The following is a 21,255-nucleotide window of genomic DNA, read 5'->3' on the forward strand; positions in this document are numbered from 1 at the left end:
GGGGGGGGGGGGGTAAAATTTGCGCTCAGGGGGGCAAGTGAGGAGTTCTACAATTGTTGGTGTTTGTTCATCTGTTAATCATGCACTTTCGCGAGTTGATCACCGTTGACTGTTGAGGGGGGCGGGTTTGGGGGGAAATGGAGGGCTTTGTTTGGGGTTGTAAAATTGCTGAAAATGTGCTAAATAAAAATACTTTCAAAACAAAACCTCCACATGACTTCTCTCTCCTCTTAACCTGTATCCGTTACCGTCCCCATGCCCTTTCTACCGTTGACCATCCCGATTACCCGCTTCATCTGTTTTGTCCTTTTCCATGCCTCCCCTCACCCCATTACCACCCCCATTTCCCCCTCTCACTTAATTTTTCCCTCTGCTGCCAAGTACCCTTAGTTCAACCCCAGGACCCCATCATAGACAGCCCTTTAGGAATATCTCTCTCTCACCATCCCTGCCCAGAAACTGTCACTCATCACTGCTATCCATTCACAGGGCCTCACACGCAACATGCAAGGCCCTTCCCTCCTTCCCATGTTCCTGCACCCTCACCTTCCCTCCCTGGCTCTGTCCCTGCCCTAGACTCCCTCACTCTCTCCCTCAGACAGTGTCCCTTAGACTGTCACAACTTGATCATTACCTCGTTGAATAATGCTCATTAATTTTGAAACGAACAGTGGCTGCTCACTCTACCTCCAGCAATTTGACTACCTCATCTTTTGCATTCTGCTGTACTCGCCAATAATGAGCAAGCATGTCCTACAGGTGCATGCAAATTCACTTCCTGACATCTTCAAACTTCCCTGAATTTATTGCCGGAGTCGGGAAGCTGCTTTTGGGCTGTCTTCTGCTCCATTACGTTCCCTCGCCCACCTTGCTTCTCGCTTCCAGGGGCAGTACCAAAGAAGGATTCTGCCCGAGAAAGGAGTTCGGAAAAATAATCTAGGTAACTCAGCCACCAACAGTCAGAAAACCAAAGTTTCTAGGAGTCAAATTAAGTCTGTGTGAGATAGGGTGGATCAAGGCTGCAAAGAGGTTCGATGATGAAGAATTTTTCCACTGTAAAACGAACATAATGAAGGACAATTTTGAAAAGCAAATTCCACGCCCAAAGGATATTTAGAGACATATGACCAGATATTAGGTCAGGACATTTTTTAGGTGTACCCAGTGACTGTCTAAAGCAGGACTATGTAAACGTGTGCCCTTACACTTGTTTCAGGCCCTGATTGAAATTTGAACATAGAACATATAGTGCAGAAGGAGGCCATTCGGCCCATTGAGTCTGCACCGACCCACTTAAGCCCTCACTTCCTCCCTATCCCCGTAACCCAATAACCCCTCCTAACCTTTTTGGTCACTAAGGGCAATTTATCATGGCCAATCCACCTAACCTGCATGTCTTTGGACTGTGGGAGGAAACCGGAGCACCCGGAGGAAACACATGCAGACACGGGGAGAACGTGCAGACTCCGCACAGACAGTGACCCAGCGGGGAATCGAACCTGGGACCCTGGCGCTGTGAAGCCACAGTGCTATCTACTTGTGCTACCGTGCTGCCCAATGTGATGAGCAAAGCAGAGGGAGGGCTTCTCTGTTCAGGGTCCCTCAACAGGCCTGCTCTGTTCAGGATCCCCAGCAGAGGCCGGGTCCGTTCTGTTCAGGAGCCCCTGCAGAAGCCAGGCCTGCTCTGTTCAGGATCGTGGAGCAGAAGTCAGGCCTGCTACATTCAGGATCACCAGCAGAAGCCAGGCCTGCTCTGCTCAGGAGCTCCAGCAGAAGCCAGACCTGCTTCGTTCAGGATCCTGGAGCAGAAACCAGGCCTGCTCTGTTCAGAATCGCCCAACAGAACAAACAAACAACAAATAACAAAGAAATGTACAGCACAGGAACATTCCCTTCGGCCCTCCAAGCCCGTGCCGACCATGCTGCCCGACTAAGCTACAATCTTCTACACTTCCTGGGTCCGTATCCTTCTATTCCCATCCTATTCATATATTTGTCAAGATGCCCCTTAAATGTCCCTATCGTCCCTGCTTCCACTACCTCCTCCGGTAACGAGTTCCAGGCACCCACTACCCTCTGCGTAAAAAAACTTGCCTCGTACATCTACTCTAAACCTTGCCCCTCTCACCTTAAACCTATGCCCCCTAGTAATTGACCCCTCTACCCTGGGGAAAAGCCTCTGACTATCCACTCTGTCTATGCCCCTCATAATTTTATATACCTCTATCAGGTCTCCCCTCAACCTCCTTCGTTCCAGTGAGAACAAACCGAGTTTATTCAATCGCTCCTCATAGCTAATGCCCTCCATACCAGGCAACATTCTGGTAAATCTCTTCTGCACCCTCTCTAAAGCCTCCACATCCTTCTGGTAGTGTGGCGACCAGAATTGAACACTATACTCCAAGTGTGGCCTAACTAAGGTTCTATACAGCTGCAACATGACTTGCCAATCTCTCAGTAACGGCACTGGGGCCAACAAAGGAGAGCTTTAAAAAATATATTTGCCAGCAGCAGCAGGGCTTCCTTTACTTTATGGTACTGCTCTCCATGCACCCTGTCCAGCCCATTGCACCCCCCACCCTTTTCTACCTATTCTACCCCCCACCCTTTGGGCCACCACCAGGGTTGTGGGAACCATGATCTCAGGAAACTTTCTTAAAATATTCCCCAGAAAGGCTTAATCAAAACATATAGAAGCATAATCTACAAATGGAAATAGAAATGAAAATATAACGGAATAGATAAAAACAATAAAAGTTGCCAGGATATCAATTAAATGACAGAAACAAGAAATTAAAAAAGGCAAAAAAACTATAGTGAGGGAAAAGGAAGCAAAGTCAGTATTTTGAAATATTAGGTTAAATTATATAAAATCACACAGAATCAGTAACTAACTGATGAGAAGCTATCAAAGTAAAGCTGACAAACCAGATTTGAAAGACCAACCACCCATAAGTGTACCACAGCCACAGCAATACTCACAGAATCTATGCTCCACTCTAAATAGTCAATGATGTAGCCTGATAAAGTCTCGCTGTATTTTTGCATTTCCTAGGAGAGAAATGCATTTTATAAAATGTCGTTACTAATATGAAATGAAGCTTTGCATTTGCATAGAACCTTTCATGACCTCAGGACTTCTCAAAATACTTTACAGCCAATTAAATACTTTTGAATTGAGTCATTGCTGTATAATAACAAATGAAGCACGTAAACCGATTAAGCAAGAAGCTTATTTGCATTGCGCAGAGTACATTTTACACACATAAAAATAGCATATTCTGGTGTAAAGCCATGAACACATTACCTGTTTGACAATATCGCTGCTATTATTGTTGATTAGGTTTTGAGCAGATTCAACAGCATTAATTACACGTCCCACTTTTAACTGTGGAAAAGTAACAACAATTACATAGAATTATGTAAAATGTACAGCATAAAAACAGACCATTCGGCCCAACAGATTTATGCCAGCATTTATACTGAACCCTAGCCTCCTCTCCCTTTCTTCACCTAACTATCAGTATTCCATTCTATTCCATTCCTACTCATGCCTTTATCTAGCTTCCCTTAAATACATCCAATCTTAAGACCTGACTTATTCCTTGTGCTGGCAAGTTCCACATTTGAACCACTTTCTGGTTAAAGTAATTTCTCCTGAATTTCCTATTTATTGATGACTTACATTTATGGTCTCTGGTTTTGATCTCATCATTATATAAAGAATTACATGTTTAAAAGGTTGATTACAGTGTAACTGAACCATACACCATTTTGTGGGAAAGGGAACAACAGTTAACATTCCCACTCATGTTTGTATTACCATTCATAAACCAAGAATGAATATAGGAAAATTAAAAATATAAGGGGGAGAAGGCCATACTGCCCCTCGAGCCTGTTACACCATTCAATGAGATCATGCTGGATCTGAACTTGGCCTCAATTCCACTTTCCCACATGTTTGCATAACCCTCGCCTACTCTATAGATCAAGAATCTGTCTCAGCCTTGAAAATATTCAATGACCCAGCCTCCATAGCTCTCTGGACAGAAGAATTCAGAGACAAAATTTCTCCTCATTACCAGTCTTAAACTCATTATTCTGAAACAACATACATTATACTAATCCCCATGAGAGGAACCTCTGAATTTTCTTTGTTTCAGTAAGATCACCTCTCCAAATTGAGTGCTCAACCTTTCCTCTTAATCTCTTCATCCCAGGAATCAGCCTAGTGATCCTTCTATAAACCACCTCCAATGCAATTATAACCCTTCTCAAATAAAGAGATTCATGTATTCATGGAGATCTTGTGGCTTAGTGGGCAGCGCCCCAGCCTCTCAGTCAGAAGCTCTGGGTTTGTGTTCCACCCCAGGGCTTGATGGTCAAGGAAGGTGCGTTCATAACGTCATCAAACTGGTTAAGTGTAACAATCTTCAAATCCTTCCAAACATGCCAATGCTGGTAGGATGAATAAGAGAGACACCTGGTCAGCCACGCTTGATGTGGAGTGGTGTTCCTCAAGCTATAAGCACCTGGCAACAGTCTAATGACCTTTTCCAGCAATTACTAGTTATGGAAACAGTCAAAAATCTGCCGCAGTGCACCACTAGGTGTGGAAAGAGAATTGGAATTGAAAAATTGTATGCAGTACTCTATGTATGGTCTCAACAATGCAGTCTTCAGTTGTAAAGCTTTCCCATTTGCATACTCCAACCCTCTTGCAGTAAATAATTTGTGTTCCTAATTACTTGTTAGACCTGCATTCTAATTTTTTTGATTTCATCTACAAAGGCACCCATATCTCATTCTTTTGTAACATTCTGTAATTTCTCTCCATTTAAATGGGCGCAAACTACCAGCCTTGTTGCGCCTGAACGGGAGCATGGCGCGGTCAGTAGATGATGGGAGAGGCCTCTCACGAGCTTCCTAACAACCAGAATGCCTCAAGAGATCTACCCAGACCTGCAAAGCTTTGCGATCAGGATCCTGCCCATTGCCGAGCACGCTTAATTAGGTTTAAAATCTGCTTAAGCGTGCTGACCCAGCATCTATCGGGCTCCTGGCATCTACCAGCCTCCCTACAGAGACCCCAGTCAGGCGCCATTCAGTACTGGTCCACACAAACGTGGACCAGGCAGAACGGCACCCGGGGGGTCTCCCAGGCCATCGGAGGCACCTGGGTGGTCAGGGACAGGGCTGAGTGGCATCCTGGCCCCTGGAACGTGGGCACTTGGCACTGGCAGACTGGCACCGCTACCCTGGCACTGCCAAGGTGCCCGGGTGACATTGTAATGCTGGCAATAGCACTGCCAGGGTCCAGTGGTGGTAATGCCAAGGTGCCAGGATGGCATTGACAAGGGTTAGCAACACATTAAGTACAGACTTCCCATAAAGATTCTAATACATCTCCATGACATCACACAGTGACATCACTATCTTCAGTGAGATTCACATCACAAAGGAGGCCATCACTGAGTGGGAGATTGGCTAAACCTTGCAAGAAGAGTTTACAGATGTTAAGAACTACAACACCTTCAGTTGACCAAGCCTTTTACATTAACATCAAATGTATAAAGAGAAGTACAATATTTATACAGTGGTTGCACACTCATGGCCCAAAAGTGAGTTCAATATTTCTTAATTTTCCTAACCCTACCACTATGCCTAGGTGCAGACCAGACATCCGCAGCAGAGGTGGAGGCAGTCTATTGACTGTTATGTCCTGAAATGACCTTGGCAGATGTCCTCTGGTGGCCCAAGGCCTTGAGGACCCTGACTGATAATGGTCTCATGCAGATACACCCTTTTCGGCCTGATCAGCTGAACTGGATGGGGTCACAGGCAGAGGATACCCTGAGCAACTTGACACCATTAGGGTGTCCTTTGTAGAGGTGTCCTTGGATGGCCAATTAATGCTCCTCCTCCCTGACTCTATGGAAAGAGGTAAAGGTGCCCTGCCCTTCTGTCGCCTAGTATATGTAACCATGGAATCCAGGACCAAGCAAAATCCGACAAAACCTGCTGGACCATGGTCTCCATGGCAGTCACCAGCTTTCCCATGGTGACCTTGAGGCATTGGCATGTTGGAGCCACAACATCAGACAGAATCAGATGGACACATCCATCCTTCACTCTAGAATCTTGAGTGACTGTTGAACCTCTGCCTATTCCACTGCCTGTCTGTGCATCTCCAGCAATGTTTTGTTGGTCGCTCTCAGAGGCTCATCATCTGATGTGGACTCAACAGGTGGCTAATCTCCAGCTCTCCTAGCTCCAGAGACTTGGCCTGTCACTGCCTCGGAGTGCAAATGGAGACATGTCAGTGAGGTGTTCTCCAGAGTGACCCTGGTCTTAATCTACAACTATAACTCACTGAGGCGCTGCTGGGAGGTGCATGTAACAGCTCTGCTTCAGTGCCTTCCTTCACCTCCTCCGAGGTAGTCTGGGGTTTATGTTGGTTTCCTGTCTCTGCCTAGAACTGTCGGTGCTGATAAGAGAGTGATGATAGTTTTAGTTCATGAGCCGGCATATCACAAGATTTCATGTCACTATTGTGAATGTCAGAATATTATGAACTGATGGAGGCGTCATCTGTACTAGGTTTCTGGGATAATCCAATCTCCCCTTCCCCACAGGAATGATCCCTTCCCCCACAGCCAGCTCAGTGGAACTGTCCTTGAATTTGGCACTCCCTCCTCTTTTCTGGGATCCTCCCCTTATGTTATGGGCCAGCTTGGACTGCATGAAGAGAAAAGACCACGATGAGAAGGGATGGAGCAGAGGTTTAGAAACATGCATGGCCCTTTAGAAACGTGCACTGTGAGCTCTCCCCAGAAGGGGTTACAGTTGGAGTGTGCACAACATGATAAATGAGATGGTGGCCGTGTGAAAGTATCTGTGAGACAAGCAGTGGTGACATGTGTTCCCTGCTAATGTTGTGTGAGATCTCTGAATCGAGTAGCTCTTTGAGTATTTGATGCCAAGATGAGGGTTTGATACTGAAAAGAGTTGAAGGTTGACTTTTATGGGCAGAGCAGATGAGTTCATTCATCCTCTTCTTCCACTGGATGGTGTTCTGGGATATAAGTGCTCTGTTATGGCCTCCCAAGCCAGAGAAGTAAGGCTGGTGTGCTTCTTGGAGCCATTCCTGAGGTAAAGGACATCCCTATGCTGTCATACTCTTATCATGGCCTGGAGGGGATCATGGCAGAAGAAGGGACATCCTTTTTCTTCTGCACGGCAGCTATCTCTGTGGGTCTCCTGGACACAGCTGGGCTGGACAGAGTGAAATGCATGTGCTCGGGTGGCATTTAAATATGGCTTCTGGATCTTCGATCCCATTAGGTAATGGCAGGGTCGACAAATAAGCTCCCAACCCACCTCATGATTCAGAGACATACTCGCCTATGCATAATTAATGAGGTTCTGAGCACAGCATCGGGCACGATTTCTCACTATTCTGACCAGCGGGAAACGAGCCATAGAATCTGCCTGCCTCTGCACATAGCTTCAGAAATGGAAAATTCTATCCAATGATAATGGTGAGACAACCCAGGCATTACACTGGATAAAATAGCAAGATTGCAGCAGCCAAATTGCCCAGTGTTTCAAGTGCATGAGTATTCTGGTTAGATATCAAGTCAATTTGGACGGCACAATAGTATAAAATATTTACATTTACACTTTAGTAATGGAAGAGATACAGATTTGATTGTCTGGACTATTATTTTCCTGATCTAAATCATAATGTTTTGATAAGGTAGCGAGTGAGGTTTGGTCATGAGAGCAAATTGAAAACAAACAAATCAATTGAAAATTGATCCATATTCACTAGGGAAATGTTGATACCAGCCTAATGTTCCATGCCTCCATGTGGCCAGTCAATAGTAACATAGGCAGAGTTGAAAAACAGGCTCCCCTATGCAGCATCTCACTCAAAAATTGTACTGTCCAGAACAAGGGACAAAATATGGAGAAAAAAGGGATTAAGAAAATGCAATTTCAAAATGAATAATATGTGGATTATCACTAATAAAAGTAAGCATTCAATCATATTAATTGATTTACCTTTAAGTTTGCCGCTGTGCTTTGTAGTTTTCCAATACTTTCATTTAATACGTTCTATTGACATAAACAGAAAATTTAAATCAGAAAACAAAAATGATGCCTCAAAACAGTGTGAAAATCAGTGATTGTGGGGATAGGGTGGCAGATGGGTGTAGGGTGGCAGGTGGGTGGATGAGGGTATAGGTAAGTGGTGAGTGGTAGGGTGGCGAGATGGAGTGATACATGGAGTGAATTGGCCCAAGGTTCAGTGTTCAGACCACCACTATTTCCAATTCACATAAGTGAGCGAGATTCAAGAACCAAACTGGAAGTAGCTGAAAAAATACACAAAAGTTAGACTTTATATTTGTGTATCACAATGACCAAAGATATTTAATGCTGACGAGTGCAAAGCACTACACAGGGAATGAAAGGCGTTGAGTTAAAGAATACGCTGAAAGAGATTTTGGGAGTTTCAGTAAACATTTCGCTCAACGTGTCCAACCGCTACAAGGTAGTAAATCCAATAAAAAACATTGATCTGCATAGCCAGAACAGTACACGTTAGAGGAAGTCACAGAGAAACTGCAGAGTTCAGGTCAGACCACACCTTGAGTGAACCTATTTGAATACTTAAACATTTTAGGGTTGTGCACTTGCCATTTTTTCATCAACAATTTGTATTTATGCCTTTAACGTAGTAAAATATCCCAAGGTGTTTCACAGGGTTATCCTGTTTGGTGTCTCTGAAAGTCTCAAGTTTGTCTGAATTTTATACATGTTGACTAATACCACTAAAATAATATACTTTTAGACAAGGACACAATGGGCGGGATTCTCTGACCCTGAGGCTAAGTGTTGATGCCGTCGGAAACGCCGCTGCGTTTCTTGACGGCGTCAACTGGCCTCAGGGTCAGCAATTCTGGCCCCTACAGGGGGCCAGCACGGCACTGGAGCGGCCCACACCACTCCAGCTGCTGATTGCGGCGTCAACTGGGCGCCGCGGGGTCCGCACATGCGCAGTGAGAATCTCCGTTCCTCCAGCAGCACACTATCTCCGTTCCACCGGCAGCACACTCTCGCTGTTCCTCTGGCAGCACACTTCCCGGATGCTTGTGGTAGCGATGTGCTGCAATGTGTGTCGTCCTGCCATGGTATATCAGTGTACTGAGCTGAGCAGTAACAGTGTCCCTCATGGGCAGAGTTGTACCATGTCGTACTAGGCGTTGTTCCATGGGTGTTGTTTTTGTCATGCTTGTTGTCGATGCTGTTGCCTTTGGTACGCTTCTTGCTATTGTCTTTGATGGTGTTGTTGTTGTGGTTGGTTTTGTTGCCGTGTTTGCTGCGCTCAAGGACCACACTCTGTGGATAATACGAGTCCTTCACACAGTTACTCGTGTCAGCGTCCTGTGTGGCATCTGCTGTTTCCTTGAGCGTGCCGTCACTGAGTTTGCAGCGCTCCCCGTCTGGAGTCATGTCCGGCTTACTTGAATCAGCTTTGGCTTGTCGATGCTCCCCGTCTGGAGTCTGGTCTGTTTCATCTGAGTCTGTTTTGGCTTCTTGATCCTCCCCGTCCGGAGTCATTGCAGGTTCACTTGAATCTTCTGAAGTTTCGCGATGCTCCCCGTCCGGAGTCAAAACAGTCAGGAATGCATTTGCTTGTGGAGAGGCTCGAGCGAATGAGGTTTGAAGTAACATGGTGTCACCGGAGTCCCCAATAGTCTCACTGTGATTGTCTAGTGCCTCTGTACAGGCTGCTTGTTGTACACTTGAGCGTGGCAGACTGTCATAGTCTTTCTGTTGTTCACTTGATCGTGGCAGACTGGCATCGTCTGCCGCTGGTTGCTCAGAGGAGGTTGCTAGACCCTCATGGTCTTGTTCATGCAAGGACTGCGCTTTGGAGGCTGTCCACGAGCTCGCTGCAGAGGCTTGTGACACTGGAGTCACGTCTTGTTCGTGCAAGGACTGCGCTGTGGAGTCTTGCATTGCTTCTATCGTGGAGTCTGTCCACGAGCTCGCTGTGGAGGCTTGTGTCACTGGAGTCACTTCTTGTGTGGAGACGTGCAGTTGTCTAGCTGTGGAGTCTTTCATCGCTTTGTGTGTGAAGTCGGGGACCCTTCGCGGTGCGTGGACCACTCTGTGTGTGGCAGCAGGCCGCTCTCTGTGGGCTTGTACCGCTCTCGGTCTCTTGGTGTCAAGCCGCAGCATAATCCTGCACTCACGAGTCGGGATGTCATATGTACTGGGCTGAAGATCATCAAATCCGAAGAACACATCCGCGTCTGTGTCGGATTCTTCACTGTAGAACACATCTCGTTGCGGTTTGGATTTGGTACTGGGGTCGCCATCGCCAATGATGAAATCATCATCTGCGTCGTAGTCTTCTAGGACCATATCATCACTTTTTGTGTTGGAGCTGGCATTGGGCTCGCGATGTCCAAAGAAGAATTCAAGGTCTGAATCATAGTCTTCAAGGACTGTATCATCTCTTTGGGCGGTGTTAACTGCTTATTGCAAGGTTCTGCGGAGGTTGCTTTCAGCTACTGGTCGAATTTCAGGCATTGTGCTGTCGTTCCAGGTGAAAGAATCTTGTTTAGAGGCTTTAAAAAATGTTTTTCTTGTTTTGGGACATTTCCCCTTTAAGTGGGTGTGGTCCGGGGCCTCTGACGTCACGACGCATGTGACGTAGTGCGTAGGAAGCGATTGCGCATGTGCAGATTGCTGTTCCTTTACTTGGGGGCTTGTTCTCAACTGGGCATGTGCAGCACCTTTTCCAAGATGGCTGCAATTCAAAACTGCCGTTCGTTGCTGCAAGCCTACCTCGTGGCGAGTTTTGGCATCTCTTTTACCTTTTCTTCTTGTATGTTCCTCGCAGAATTCTTGGAATTTGTCCAGGACTGCTTGGAAGTCACCCTTCTTTTGCCCCTTTGAGTATTTGAAGGTCTGGAAGATTTCAGCTGCTTCTGGACCCGCGATGGTAAGTAGAAGCTTTATTTTCTCTGCATCCGCCACGCCATCTAGGTCGGATGCTACCAGAGATCTCGAATCTCTGCCTGAACCAATGCCAGTTTTCACTGAGATTGCCAACAGTCACTCCTGAGTACCATGTTTTGTTATGCTCTTGATGTAGCATAAGCTGCTTCCTTGATGTGCACTCTGGCAAAGGAAGGTTCAGACTTGGAGATAGCTTTAACACGTTTATTAAACTATTAACGATTCTCCTACTTGGATTCAACTCTACTGTTAATCCTTCTATAGCTACTCAGACTGACGAACCAGTCTGATACAATCCACGTGGTGGGTGTGATGTTCAATCAACCCTGTGTCTGTACTCACTGAATGTCTCCACTGGAAAGAGGAAGATCATGTGTGCTGTGTCCTTATATATGGGCTGGTGTAATGCCCTCCTGTGGTAGTGTCACCTCTGTGTGTATCGTGAATGCCCATTGGTCGTGTCTTATCTTGCTGACCTATTGGTTGAATGTCTGTGTGTCATGTCTCTGGTTCTCCCTCTCGTGTCTATCTAGTCTACGTGTATTTACATTAACCCCTTGTGTACTTACAGTGATGCATGTCACCACAGTGAGAATCTCCGTTCCTCCAGCAGCACACTATCTCCGTTCTTCCGGCAGCACACTATCTCTGTTCCTCTGGCAGCACACTTCCTGGCGGCATGGGGTGGGTGGCTCTAATGGGATATCCCATTGGCCAGCGGCAGAACAGAGAATCCCGCTGCTAGTGACGGCTCGCCACCGAGAAACAGCGGCTGGAGAGGCAGAGCATTTACCCCACTATGTTCTCCCGCATGAGAAGAATTGCTACTGATTTGCATTCCCCCGGGATCGCAATTCAGGAAACAATTCAGTAGCCATTACCATATAAATTTATGCATGACGAGGTATACCAGGGATTCCCGAGGGAATCCCGCTATCGGGCCACCATTTTGAGCCGGTGGCCTGATAGTGAAGTCCTGTGGCTGGCCACCTTTTGCATTAAGACCCATTTTCATTAATTTACATTCTCCCGCTGGAGCATGGGTGTGAACCTTGATCCCGCCATCAGCGTAGGAGGATTGCATTCGTATCGGCGCCCGCAGATGCCCAGTGCCGATCCTGATTTTTGATTCTCTGCTGCATCGGGGACCTCGCTACCGGTGGCATGCGGCGGAGAATCCAGGCACTGTCTTCTTTTTAAATTTAAAGTACCCAATTATTTTTTTCCAATTAAGGGGCAATTCACCTACCCTGCACATCTTTGGGTTGTGGGGGTGAGACCCACACTGACACGGGGAGAATGTGCAAATGCCACACGGACAGTGACCAAAATACAATTCTGAAGATAGCCTTGTAAGGACGTAGCTCCTAAAATGGGGCCTTGGATATTGTCCCTTACTTCAGCTTTGCAGCCAAAAACTATTACCTCCATTTATATCTTTCCTTTAACCCTGAACAAAGGGCAGCCGGAAACCTCTGTTCCTGAGGCTAAGTGCCGACGCCAACGGAGGATCCGTGGTGTTTCACGACAGGAAAATCGGCATGAAACCTGCACTGATTCTGCTACCGGTGAGGGGCTAGCACCGGTGCTACATGAAACACCCACGGAACGCGTGGAAAACGGCCGGAGAATCGCCGGGTCTCGGGCCGCGCATGCGCAGGGCTGTCAAGCTGTAGCCGCACACACCTACACCCCCACACATGCACCGCTCGCGCCAGAAACCATGGCGCCAGCCATGTTGGACTGCGTACCCGCCCACCCTGACCCCACAGCGCACCCCCTGGCCATTCCCCACCACTTCCCCCAGATGTGCAGAAGCCCCCGGCCAAGGATCATGGTTCTCGGCCGAGTCTGGTGGCGCTGGACACCGTCCACACGCCGGCACGCCAGGTTCACGACCACTGGGACCACATGTAGCCCGCGCCGTCGGGAGCTCGGTCCATCAGAGGCAAAGCATTGCGAGTGGGCCGGCTGATGACATGCAACGGCATTGCGACTGTGCGCGGCATGTGTCCCGATGACACTGATTTGAAGGGGATGGAGCATCGCGAACTGGTGTCAAACCGGCGCCTGCCCCGATTCTAGTGTCGGAAGCCATTCTCTGCCCGATCGCTGTTCCCCATTTCGGTGACGGCCACGGAGAATTCCGCCCCATATCCTAATAGTTTTGCATGTAGAATGTGCCAGGCATTCAGGAGGTTGTTTACAGAGTTTGACAGATGTGATCCTAGGATCGTTAGTGATGTCTCATATTACAGACTATTTTGTCAAAGCAAAGAAATCTATGAAATAATGCTCAACTGGGACATTTTGTTTTAAGTATAGTATGTCACATATCATACAAGGCTTAATTTTTTTGCTTTTTCACAGTGAGGCGGTGTATACAGTATTTGAATTTCTATTAATTACACATTAACTTGTATATTTGTAACAATAGAGTATACACACTAAAATATGTTATTTAAAATGCAATATTTTGTACTGGCAACTTCAATTATTAGTACAAGACTGAGCCATAACTTCTCCAGAGTGGCAATCAGCGTTGGATTGTCATTCTGTACATACTACCTGCACTAAAATTCTTAAAAGCCTGTCTCGCCCGACCTTCCTGACTGAAGCAGAATGAGATTTAGGCAGACAGTGCGCCCCTGAGTCCAGCACTGTAGTACAAAAGAAGTGGAGTGAAGGAGACACACCTTTTTACAGCACCAGCTGGTTAGGCCACAACTGGAGTAATATGTGCAGTCCTGGTCACTACATTATAGGAAGGGTGTGATTGCACTGGAGAGGGTGGAGAGGAGATTTACCAGAATGCTGCCTGGGTGGAGAGTCTGAGCTTTAAGGAAGGATTGGATAGGCTGGGGCTGTTTTCCTTGGAGCAGCAAAGGTTAAAACGGAACCTGATAAAGTTGCATAAGATTATGAGAAGCATAGATAGGGTGAATAGTAAGGCCTTTTCTCCATTAGTAGAAGGGTCAATAACCAGAGGCACAGATTTAAGGTAAGAGACGGCCAAGGGGGATTTGAGGAGAAGCCGTTTCACTCAAAGGATTGTGGGAGTCTGGAACTCACTGCCTGAAAGGGTGGTTGAGTCAGAAACTCTCGTAACATTAAAAAAATAATTTAGATATTCACTTGCACTGCCCTGACCCGCCAAGCGCCGTAAAATGGGTTTAGTGTAGTCAGATCTTTGTTGGCCAGCACGGACAGAGGCTTCCTGCTGTGCTGCACATGTCTATGAATCTATCTACTAGCTGTCGTAAAGCAGTTGGGTTAAAAGGTCCCATTTAAAATAACAGGTCAGGAAGAAGGCATGTGTCTATGGTACATTTATGGGATTGAGAAGGATGGACATCGTGGGGGGTGGGGTGTAAGTTTAGGTCTGGCTGGTGGGGTGGGGGGTCCAGTCAGGTCAGGGGAGGTGGGGAAGTGCTTTTATTTCTTCTAAATCTTTCAGAGAAACTATTAGTATAACAGTGGTAGAACATCAGAAGTTAGCAATTTAAATCACTTTGTCAGATGGTTCCAGCTCAGCGCAATTGTCCAGGGAAAGTTAGCGTTTAGTTACAGGCCAAGGTAATCAAACAGTTCTTGTTTTAGAGTTGTGAACATTTTTTATTTGTGCCAAGATGGAAGCTCCAAGACATAAAAATATTATTTCAATCTAAATATGAGGCAAACGGGGACAATGGGAGGCATGGTAGCATAGTGGTTAGCACTGTTGCTTCACAGTGCCAGGATCCCGGGTTTGATTCCCTGTTTGGGTCACTGTCTGCACGTTCTCCCCATGTCTGTGTGGGTTTTCCCCAGGTGCTCGGTTTCCTCCCACATGTCCTGAAAGACAAGCTTGTTAGGTGAATTGGACATTGAATTCTCCCTCTGTGTACCCGAACAGGCGCTGGAATGTGGCGACTAGGGTATTTTCACAGTAACTTCATTGCAGTGTTAATGTAAGCCTACTTGTGACACTAATAAAGATTATTATTATTATTTAAGCAATACAAATTTGTCACCAATGTGGTCTCATTCATCAAAATTGCCACCAGCTGTCACTGAGCCATAAACAGGTTCAAAAAACTATTGCATCTATTTTTTGAGCGACAAAGGGTTTTAGGGATATGGTAGATGGTGGGGTAAGGTGAAGTTGATGAAAAGTCTCAATGCTTCCTGTTCCTAATTGTTTCAATGTTGTCCATGTTCTGATAATGAACATAATTTTAAAATTGTCTTCCAGGAAATACATTTGAAATGAAGAATGCTTGATGGCTTCTTTAACAAGAACTTACCCGGGCATCAACATATTTCTGATAAGCATTTAAAAAAAAATCAGGAAGTGGAAGTTAATTAAAATACATAGCAGAAATCAGATTAGCATGTAAAGGCATAAAATGTTTTATTTAAACACAAGATAGTTTCCAAAGAACGAAGAGAAAAATATAAACAATGAAGAGCTATAATAAAGACCTGTCTTCATCAGATGCCACTGGAAAGATTCCACACCTCTTTGATTCACACTGTACCTTCAACATCTTGTAAAGTTTCCAAAACAAATCAAGAGCCAAAGCAAAATATTAAATCACAAAGAGAACCTTTAACTTAGTGAATAGTCCTGTGACATCTTATGAGGAAGCATTAAAGCTACATTGTATGAGATCTGTGTTAGTGGCTGGACAATAGATTCATGGATCAGAAGGAGTAGAGAGAGGTGGTGAGGGCCAGAGAGACCTGATCAAGATGGTTAAAATGCTGATCAGATGGGTGGGGAGGCCAGAGTGCTTGAGGCCTTCCCACCACTGCTGAGGAAAGAAATCAGGGATGTGTGCAATGATTCAAGGTTGGAATTGGTAGCAAACAGGTGAGACTGGCGAGGTGTTATTCAAAATGAGATGACTGGGTAACCAAACATTCAAAAGCCTGGTTAAAAAGGATAGCAAAAATTAGAATAAAAGACATGCCCAATACACCTGGACAATTTCAGCAATGGTCATCCAGCCCAATGAAAACTTGCAAAGAACATAAGAACTAGGAGCAGGAGTAGGCCATCTGGCCCCTCGAGCCTGCTCCACCATTCAATGAGATCATGGCTGATCTTTTGTGGACTTAGCTCCACTTTCCGGCCCGAACACCATAACGCTTAATCCCTTTATTCTTCAAAAAACTATCTATCTTTATCTTAAAAACATTTAATGAAGGAGCCTCTACTGCTTCACTGGGCAAGGAATTCCATAGATTCACAACCCTTTGGGTGAAGAAGTTCCTCCTAAGCTCAGTCCTAAATCTACTTCCCCTTATTTTGAGGCTATGCCCCCTAGTTCTGCTTTCACCCGCCAGTGGAAACAACCTGCCCGCATCTATCCTATCTATTCCCTTCATAATCTTATATGTTTCTATAAGATCCCCCCTCATCCTTCTAAATTCCAACGAGTACAGTCCCAGTCTACTCAACCTCTCCTCGTAATCCAACCCCTTCAGCTCTGGGATTAACCTAGTGAATCTCCTCTGCACACCCTCCAGTGCCAGTACGTCCTTTCTCAAGTAAGGAGACCAAAACTGAACACAATACTCCAGGTGTGGCCTCACTAACACCTTATACAATTGCAGCAGAACCTCCCTAGTCTTAAACTCCATCCCTCTAGCAATGAAGGACAAAATTCCATTTGCCTTCTTAATTACCTGTTGCACCTGAAAACCAACTTTCTGCGACTCATGCACTAGCACACCCAGGTCTCTCTGCACAGCAGCATGTTTTAATATTTTATCATTTAAATAATAATCCCTTTTGCTGTTATTCCTACCAAAATGGATAACCTCACATTTGTCAACATTGTATTCCATCTGCCAGACCCTAGCCCATTCACTTAGCCTATCCAAATCCCTCTGCAGACTTCCAGTATCCTCTGTACTTTTTGCTTTACCACTTATCTTAGTGTCATCTGCAAACTTGGACACATTGCCCTTGGTCCCCAACTCCAAATCATCTATGTAAATTGTGAACAGTTGTGGGCCCAACACTGATCCCTGAGGGACACCACTAGCTACTGATTGCCAACCAGAGAAACACCCATTAATCCCCACTCTTTGCTTTCTATTAATTAACCAATCCTCTATCCATGCTACTACTTTCCCCTTAATGCCATGCATCTTTATCTTATGCAACAACCTTTTGTGTGGCACCTTGTCAAAGGCTTTCTGGAAAGCTGTGAATATTGTTGATATTGAGAACAATAAATCATTGTTGAATTTATGTAGATAAAAAAGCTTTCCGTTTATAAATGTTAACACAACTAGTGTGACTCAAAAATGGTGATAATGGAATTAGAGTTAATGTGAAAACAAAGTGTGCATCACACAAAATATTTTTCAGAAATTTTTCATGAATCAGAAAGCATTTTAAGCCAATAGTTCACATTTTTGGGTAAAATACCTCTTTTCAAATGGATTAGTAATCACAGGTTTCTATCTAAATGATAAAACTACATAATATTTAGAATATAAAAGCGTTATGAAGCTGGGTTGCCAGAGCATTACCTGGGTCTCAGGATTACTAGTCCAGTGACAATGCCACTATTCCACCATGGCTGCTAAATATCTTTAAGATATAGGGCGCCATTTAATGGCTGTTTGGCACTTAAGCGAGAGCGTGACGAGGCCGCTAACTAGCAGGAGAGCCAAAAACGAGAACCGCGCCGGGCGCCGACATGTTTGCAATCCAGCCAGCCCACTTCCCGCGGCGAAATCCGGATCTTTCCTTAGCGTGTCAAGAAACCAATAATCACCACTTAAGCCCAATCTCCATACAATTAACGAGAACGACCTCCTATCTAACGGCCTCCCATGATCTAACAGCCTCCCCAGCAAGTGGTCATGTGGGCATCGATTAGAACTCCTTTTTAAAAACGTGAAACTGGTGGCGGAGCTGCTGCGGGGTCCCGAGGTGAGTAGCCATCTTCACTTACAGGCAAAGAGCCGAGGGCACTGGAGTTGATGCCCTGTGCTTGGAGCGTGTGGGGGATGGGGGGCACAGAGCAGGGAGGGTTGGCCGCCCATGGTCTTGGCAGGGGGTGGGGTCTAATCGCCTATCGGTTCGCCATGTCAACCCCTGGAACGTGGGTATCTGTTCTGGGGACAACACTAGCCCCTGTCTGTCTACCCCACCGACCACCCATAACTCCCAGTGACCACGGAGGCCTATGGTCATGGGGCTGAAGGTTATTGCTAATTGGGAATTGGGAATCATAGTTAAGTGAGCACCTCACATTTCCCAATGATCCCCGTGGGTAGGCATGCCATGCGGGGGTGTTCGCCTAGCATCGCACTTAGACTGTGATGCCTGGACACTGTGCCTGAACATTGCAGGAAGCAACACCATCGATGCAGCGTCCAACATCCGAACACTGAGGGGATATTCCGGCAACCAGAGAGTGCATGCGCGCATCAGGGAGGAGACCTAACCCACTTCAGGTAACATTACATACAGGTGTCTGGGTATAGGGTGTGGGGGCCAGTGAGCAGGGGCCCCTGCTGCGGCCGTGGGTGTGTGGGCAGGGAGTGCCAGGGGATGGGGAGCAATGGAGGGACTGGAAGGTCCCAGGGTGGAAGATATTACTGGTTGTCAGTCTCACACCCTCTCCCAATTCCTACAGACATTGAACAGTGTGGATGATATTTTCGACCCTGCGGAACCTGCCCTAATGGTGCTGCTCCCAGGCCAGGCAACAGCAGTAGCAGCGTCGACAGAGGCTTGAGGCGGCGGCCCATGGGCAGGGACCTGCCCCACACCAAGGACCCGGCTGCCAACAGGGCAGGGAGGGACACAGAGGTGGAGGCCTGCGACGACCCGAGGTGTACAGGCGTCGCTGATCGTTTGAACAGATGACAGACAGCGTGTGCCACACGAAGCTCCATCTCAGCAAGGAGACTGTGCAGCACCTGCGTCATGTTTTTGTGGACTTGGCACCACGTGGAGGAAGAGGATAGCTGCTCCCAGTGGTCATCAAGGTCACCGCAGCCCTGAACTTCTACGCCTTAGGATCATTCTAGGGCTCAAGCGGGGACTTTTGCGGCATCCCACAAACTATAAGCCCACAAGTGCATACTTGAAGTCCCGGATGTCCTCTTTGTCCAGGCAGCGAACTATATTCACATTGACATGGACCAAGCCCAACAAGATGCCCGGGCAGGAGGATTCTCCGCCATCGACGTAATGCCCCAGCTCCAGGCGCTAATAGATGGCACGCATGGTCACCTTGCGCTCACCGGGCCATCTGGGAGTGCCCTACATCAAAAGGAAGGGGTTTCACTCCCTGAATGTCCAACTCGTGTGCTACCACTAGATGAGGGTCCTCATGCACATGTGTGCACGTTTCACAGGGAGTATGCATGACAGCTGCATCCTGGGGCAGCAGGACACCCCGGCCTCTTCGAGGACCACCCCAAGATGGCCGGTTGGATAAGTGGTACTCGCTTGGAACCTGGCTAATAATATCAGTATGGGAACCGGTGACTGATGTGGAGACCTGACACAACGAGGTCCATGAAGCCACCTGGTCTATCATTGAGCGGTGCATTGGACTGCTCAAGATGCGGTTCTGATGCCTTGTCTGTTCTGGTGATGTTCTCCTGTACACCTCCCAAAGGGTCATCCGCTTTGTGGTGGTCTGCTCTGCCCTCCTCAACCTGGCACAGAAGTGGGGTGGCATGCTGGAAGTGGCGGGGGCCACCTCCAAGGAGGAGGACAAGGACAAGGAGAAGCCGGCCAGACGGGGCTGGTGGAAGAGCCCAAGGATGGCCCACAGGACAAGCCGGAAGAAGAGGATAGGCGGGAGCGGCAAGAGTCCAGCACCCTGGATGGCCAGATAGGCCCTCATCCTCACCCGCTTCACATAGGATAAGAGGGGACAGATACAAAAGCTAGTAAGGAGAAAAGTGGAAGGCAGAGAAACAGATTGAACTGCCACGTATGGCAGGGAGGTGGCAACCAGAGCAGTAGGTCAGTGGGAGAAATAACTGAGGGAGAGCTACAGACTAAGGTCAGTAAGATTAAGAGGAAGAGCAGGCAGGGAGTGGTTAGTCAACACAGCAGGGCAGGTGGGCTGAAGTGCATTAGTTTCAATGCGAGGAGTATTTCAGGTAAGACAGATGAGCTTAGAGCTTGGATTAGTACGTGGAATTATGATGTTGTTGCTGTTACAGAAACTTGGTTGAAAGAGGGACAGGATTGGCAACTAAACATTCCAGGATTTAGATGCTAAAGGTAGGATAGAGGGGGATGCAAAGCGGGTGGGGGAGTTGCATTATTGGTTAAGGAGAATATCACAGCTGTGCTGAGGGACAACACCTCGAAGGATTTGGGCAGCGAGGCAATATGGGTAGAACTCAGGAATAGGAAAGGTAGGACTGCACGGTGGCACAGTGGTTAGCACTGCTGCCTCACAGCGCCGAGGTCCCAGGTCCGATCCCGGCTCTGGGTCACTCTCCATGTGGAGTTTACACATTCTCCCCGTGTTGGCGTGGGTTTCGCACCCACAATCCAAAGATGTGCAGGCTAGGTGAATTGGCCACGCTAAATTGCCCCTTAATTGGAAAAAATGAATTGTTTACTACAGACTTCCTAACAGCCAACAGGAGATAGAGGAGCAGATATGCAGACAGATCTTGGAAAGATGCATAAACAATAGGGTTGTTGTGGTGGGTGATTTTAACTTTCCCTATATTGACTGGGCCATAGAGGCATGGAAGGAGCAGAATTAGTAAGGAGCGTCCAGGAGGGTTTCTTGAAACAATATGGGCTGGATTATCCGCACACTCTCGCCGATATTGCAGCCAGCGTAAGGGCGGAGAATCCATATTCCCGCAAGAAATCGGGACCGGCGCATGTTCACCGATTCTGCGGGCCCCAAAAAGCGACATACTCAGGGAGTATGCTACGCCACCTGGGACCTACCTAGGGCCAGTGCCAGAGGCCCGCTCAGCCATTCTCCATCCCCAACCGGCTGATGTACCGACGGCGTGGAACTAATGTGCCCCAGCCGGTCTGGATATTCGCGTGGCGAATGCCGGCCCTGGGGAGACCTTATAGGCAACCGGGGAATATTTGTGCGGGAGTTCAGGGTCGGGCGCGCAGCCGATTGGGGAGTCTCTTTTGTGGGTCCAGCTCCATGGTCCGAGTCTGCCATGGAGCATGGTGCGGCCGCTGGAGCTGCCACCGTGCGCATG

At 47.1% G+C, this 21,255-nt stretch overlaps 1 protein-coding gene and 1 long non-coding RNA gene across 14 annotated transcripts in view; one reads left to right on the plus strand and one right to left on the minus strand.

The window, feature by feature from the left end:
• Positions 1–21,255, minus strand: part of LOC140408764 (prominin-1-A-like) — a 362,788-nt gene that overhangs the window by 63,408 nt on the left and 278,125 nt on the right. For 11 of the 13 annotated variants that reach the window (XM_072496421.1, XM_072496410.1, XM_072496411.1 and 8 more), the window contains 4 exons: positions 15,327–15,344; positions 8,068–8,121; positions 3,308–3,388; positions 2,983–3,051 (listed from right to left, as the gene is read on the minus strand). In XM_072496421.1, coding sequence (XP_072352522.1) covers positions 2,983–3,051; positions 3,308–3,388; positions 8,068–8,121; positions 15,327–15,344 — 222 coding nt within the window. The remainder of the gene's footprint in view (positions 1–2,982; positions 3,052–3,307; positions 3,389–8,067; positions 8,122–15,326; positions 15,345–21,255) is intronic. The other 2 variants (XM_072496416.1, XM_072496412.1) reach the window with 1 other exon arrangement.
• On the plus strand, positions 5,562–15,639 carry LOC140408765 (uncharacterized). Its single transcript, XR_011940194.1, has 2 exons — positions 5,562–5,621; positions 15,275–15,639. It is a non-coding gene; the product is annotated as an uncharacterized lncRNA (long non-coding RNA).

The sequence above is a fragment of the Scyliorhinus torazame genome, chromosome 3 (assembly GCF_047496885.1).
Source record: "Scyliorhinus torazame isolate Kashiwa2021f chromosome 3, sScyTor2.1, whole genome shotgun sequence".
Lineage (NCBI taxonomy): Eukaryota > Metazoa > Chordata > Chondrichthyes > Carcharhiniformes > Scyliorhinidae > Scyliorhinus > Scyliorhinus torazame.